The following is a 4,585-nucleotide window of genomic DNA, read 5'->3' on the forward strand; positions in this document are numbered from 1 at the left end:
CAATACCATCTAGCTCTCCAACTCCTTGATGCGGTGCAACTACTATCCAAGTGACGTGCACAAGCCGTGATGACCCGTGATCCAAGGAATACTCAATCAAGAGGACGTTTGAACGCTTTTTTTTAACCCTGCCCCTGTCATCTGCTCCCATCTACAATGTCTCTCTTTTTTTGAAACAGTGTGACCTCCACAAGAACAATTCTATTGTTTTTTTCTGTCTCGAACAAGACCAAGACTAAGTTGCCTCGCCATCTGGATCCAAAAGGTTATTTGTAAAACAATAATCGCACAACCAACTCAGCACTGCAAGATGCTCGTTTTTTTTTTGTTATTGTTTTTCTCCTAAAAAGCTGTTTCGCTGATTATTATGTAATGCCTACGACATGGTAAGTCTTTCATTACTGTGTAATAATTAGTGAGTAGTTTACCATGTTAAGTTGTGCAAATCAAAATGCAATCCACAAATATTTCTACATACCTAGCTGTACATTTGTTTTGCACCTGTCCATTGTTCCTCCTTTCCCTCGCATCAGAGCTTTCTTACGACTTCATATACATCGTTATGTTCTGCAGTTTTGAGTAGTTGTTACTTCATAATCTTTAAAGTTGTTTTTCAGCTTAAAAGTGGCGTGAATATTCCATTGGGCTAAAGGACCATGTATTTATTTTGTACACACAAGAGGCGGGGAAGGGGTGGGCAAGTGAATTGAACAGGGGAAGGCATAGGAAAGTGTAGTGGAGACGGCAGATAGATAGAAAACAAGTTTGGGAGGGGTAGGAACGGGGCAAGTCTGGAGCATTTGAAGTGGTCGGGAGGGAGGGCGAGGGGAGTAAAACATTTCCCATAGGTGTGCACATAATAAATACATTGATGACCCCTTTGAACTTATTGGGTCAGCGTGAACAGAATGAAGAACTAGCATGTTTTGGAAGTGTTAGCCTCGGTTAGAATGGTTTTCAATTTAGATCACGTGTACACAGGATTGCATCCAAATGCTTTCAACTTTAAAACAAAGGAGAGGTTTAACCTCTGTGTAGATAATGCAAAGTCTTTTTGACCTTGAAGTTAAATTGTATCGTACGCCGTAGCCATGTAAAAGGAGCATCGTTGTGCACTTGCTGTAACAATGTAAATTGCTTTAAGTACATCCAGCAGATAGCTTTTCGTTGTGCAATTTTGAATTGTACAAGATCTAAGAGTACTTACATGCACATGTTTTGGATGTGCAGAGCTTTCTTGCTTTCATATTGTGCATGTAAAGCACAATATGGAGAAGGAAACTTTGTAAGAACACGGGTATTGTTCATCTGCCACGTGTAATAAAACCAGCGACGGTCAACTGTGATGGTTGTGACAATGCTGCAAAAACTGAGGTGTTACATGTTACTGGTGAAAGTTCTGCGACCTTCTTCACCCTGATAGCACAACCCTCTTGTGTTGAACTTTCACTTAAGCAGAATGGACAGCCAAGAACACCATCATATTATTACCATAAAATCCACTTTTGCACCATTGACCAACAACAAAAGAATAGCTAGCTGTCATTTGGCATACCACTTTATAACTGCTAGCAGTGATGACCGATCAAAGCGGGTTTGTATCAAAGCAGGATTGCTTGGTACCCAGTCGAACACCTGACCAATGGGCATCCTCTTTATTCAATTGAATTCAGAATGGGATTTCAAAAAATTCAAATCAAATGGAAGACCAAATAGGTACTGCATTGTGTCATTGGAAGGAACCAATAAGCAAAAAGTAAAGATTGAGTCATCAGGAGAAACTTGGATGGGATTCAGGTTTCAGCACCTGCTCATCTACCTTCAAACCCATGCAGGTGCAGTCAATTGAGCCTTGTTCAAAAAAAAATTTTCAAAAATAACCCAGATTCAAAAAAATCAAATGATTATGGCTAAATCTCAATGCTAAACAAGGATTTTTATTGAAACATTTATGGCTGTTCTATCACCTTCACTGATGACGTCATAATGGGGAGTAGAATGAGGTGTGCCAACTTTCAAATTTTTCCAATCAATGGTTTCGGAGATGTGTTTGTTTATTTTGTTTTGTTTTTGCATTTACTCCAAGATGCCTGCCATATCACGTGACCTATGATGTCACAATTATAATTAACATATTCTCCATTAAGGGGGTGGCTCCTACCCTGACAATGTTGTGACATAAAAGATCCTTCACATCTAAGATGTTGTGCTCTTGCCTTTGTGGAGCCAGAGCTGCAAAGTCCAACATAGTGTTGTCGTATAGCCACGGACAATTCTCTCAAACGGTCCTGCTGCATAGAGACAGCCGATGAAACTCCCAGAAGCAACCCGGAGATCTCCCACATCCAAGATGGTGCACCCCTGTCTTTGTGAAGCCAGGGAAACAAGGGAGTGGGCCAGTCGATGGGGACCATGGCCCTGTTGCCCTGATGAATCCGGGCGGCGAGAAAGAGTGGGGATGATTTGGCCCCCGACTTGCATTGGCATCCCCACACAGAGGTATCCCCGATAGTTGAACATAATGTGCCTTATTGTGTGTTGGGTGGGCGGGCAGGTGTCGTCAAGTCTGTTTGTACTGTAAAAAGCTGTGGATGGTGTCCACAGTGGAGGTGTGAAAGGTGAATTTGCTTTGTACACAGTTTTGTATTTGCTTTGTATATCATGGGTTTTTTTAATTGCATGTTAGAATTCATCTCAAAGACTATTCATGGTGTCATCACAGTGTACAAGACCTCCCTCCGAAGTACCATGGAATTGTTCCTTGCTTCTCGGGGCTGGTCCAGCTGCTTCGCAACCTGCTGTTGGGGAACTGCTCAACTCCAAGGCATTTTGCATAATATTTCAAAATCACCACTCCATACGGGAGCGGCCAGGAGAGCGGAAGAGGGAGGTCATGTGCGTCTGTGCATGCCCACCATTATATTATATGGGGTTACCATATTTGTACCTTAAAAAAGAAGACACTTCAAGTTTCCTTTCCGTATTGAGCAATTGTATTGGCAGTCTCATCTAGGTGTGTTCTGGCCCTCGATTTAATCCTAACAGCAAACCTCCATTCTTCCATTTGAAATACCAGATTATTACTGGAAACATTGTGCTTTTTGGGGTCCACGTAAGATTACAAATCAACAGCACCTTTATTTGCCACAGAAACGTACGTACCAGCTCCACGTACCAAGCACTTGGCTTCCCATTTTTATTGACCGCTACAAAAACATGGGAATTTTGTTTTTGTTCTGCATTGAATTTACACTTTCGTTTTGCCATTGTAAAGAGCTGTTGAAGAAAATCAAACAAGTACGTGCATTATCCGTCTGGACTCGAAAAGATTGAATTGTGGATTGAGTCATCAGTCTGTCCGTCCGTCCAACAAGTACGTGCATTGAACTTCCATCCTTCCTTCCTCCATCCCTCCCTCACATGTATTACGCCATGGCAGCGTCATACAGACGTACCAAACATTACACAACCACATTTCATCACCACAATAAAATGTACAGATATTGTTTAACCGTTTAAATATGGTTTCAAACCCATCTGCAGAATTAAAGGACTCCGAGATCTTAAAATTTATCCCTTTGAAAATGTAAAAAAAAAAAAAGAAAAATGGCAAAATTCTGGACATTTCTATTTGTTTGAAAAACCCTGGCCGAATGGTGATTTAACGACCGATAAGGAGGACATGTCCAGGAAAAACCAGATGTACGCTGTCATGCAGGTGGCAGTGGGTCAATCATATATATATATATATATATATATATATATATATATATATATATATATATATATATACTGAAGGACCAATTTTGTGCTCCTCCAAGCGGTCGCGTCACGTTTTTCTCGGTACTGTGACCTGGACTAAAAGAAACTTCGTACCTGTGAGAGTGCATCGCACATCGTGGCAATAGCCAACCTTCAACTCTGAAGCAGAATAAATAAATATAGATATATCAATATCATCACACGGAAACGGTGTAGTTCCTGGAATCGTCCACCGAAGGGCACATTTTTCAACTTTGAACAGTAAAGTGAAGGAGAATGTATATATTAATACTGAAGGACCAATTTTGTGCTCCTCGTGGTCACGTCACGTTTTTCTCGGTACTGTGACCTGAGAAGTTTTGACACGGTGTTTGTACGTCAAAGTCGACACGTGCACAAATCAGGGGACTTCTTCACAAGGAGTAGTGTACACCAAAAATGTCATGTACAAGGACGTTTCGTAGGCCTCATTAGGTAAGGCCATGGAGTACATTGACTGGGATCCGGCTCTTACAAGAGCCGCCACACTGGTGTCATATGGGGCTCATGGAACGGAATCCGTCTGTGACGGGGTTTCGGCTCGTCTTCTTTAATGGCCATAATTATTCCCACGTTGTTGTCGGGTTTTCCAGGGTAAGCTTGGCCTACATCTTTCACGAACCACCTGGCCAGGTCTCACGTTCGACTAATTGGCTTGAGAAAGAATTTGGAATTTTTGCAGGGTACCGGTGATAGCTCGCCTAATCTTTGTGAAAAGCACAGATGTTTAATGTCCACCAAATTATGCTGGCAGACTGGATTCCCAGTTTAACGTCTATCCGAG

The 4,585-nt window shown here is 41.7% G+C and overlaps 1 protein-coding gene across 2 annotated transcripts in view; it reads left to right on the forward strand.

The window, feature by feature from the left end:
- The window catches only part of RAB3GAP2 (RAB3 GTPase activating non-catalytic protein subunit 2), a 232,069-nt gene extending 230,729 nt beyond the window's left edge, over positions 1 to 1,340 (forward strand). For both annotated transcript variants that reach the window (XM_085888493.1, XM_085888494.1), the window contains one exon: positions 1 to 1,340. This exon is cut by the window's left edge and continues 93 nt beyond it. In XM_085888493.1, the coding sequence (XP_085744619.1) occupies positions 1 to 54 (54 nt within the window). In that variant the 3' untranslated portion in view covers positions 55 to 1,340.
- The last annotated feature ends 3,245 nt before the right edge of the window (positions 1,341 to 4,585 follow it).

The sequence above is a fragment of the Eptatretus burgeri genome, chromosome 7 (assembly GCF_056783735.1).
Source record: "Eptatretus burgeri isolate ZD-2024b chromosome 7, Ebu_testis_v1, whole genome shotgun sequence".
Classification (NCBI taxonomy): Eukaryota; Metazoa; Chordata; class Myxini; order Myxiniformes; family Myxinidae; genus Eptatretus; species Eptatretus burgeri.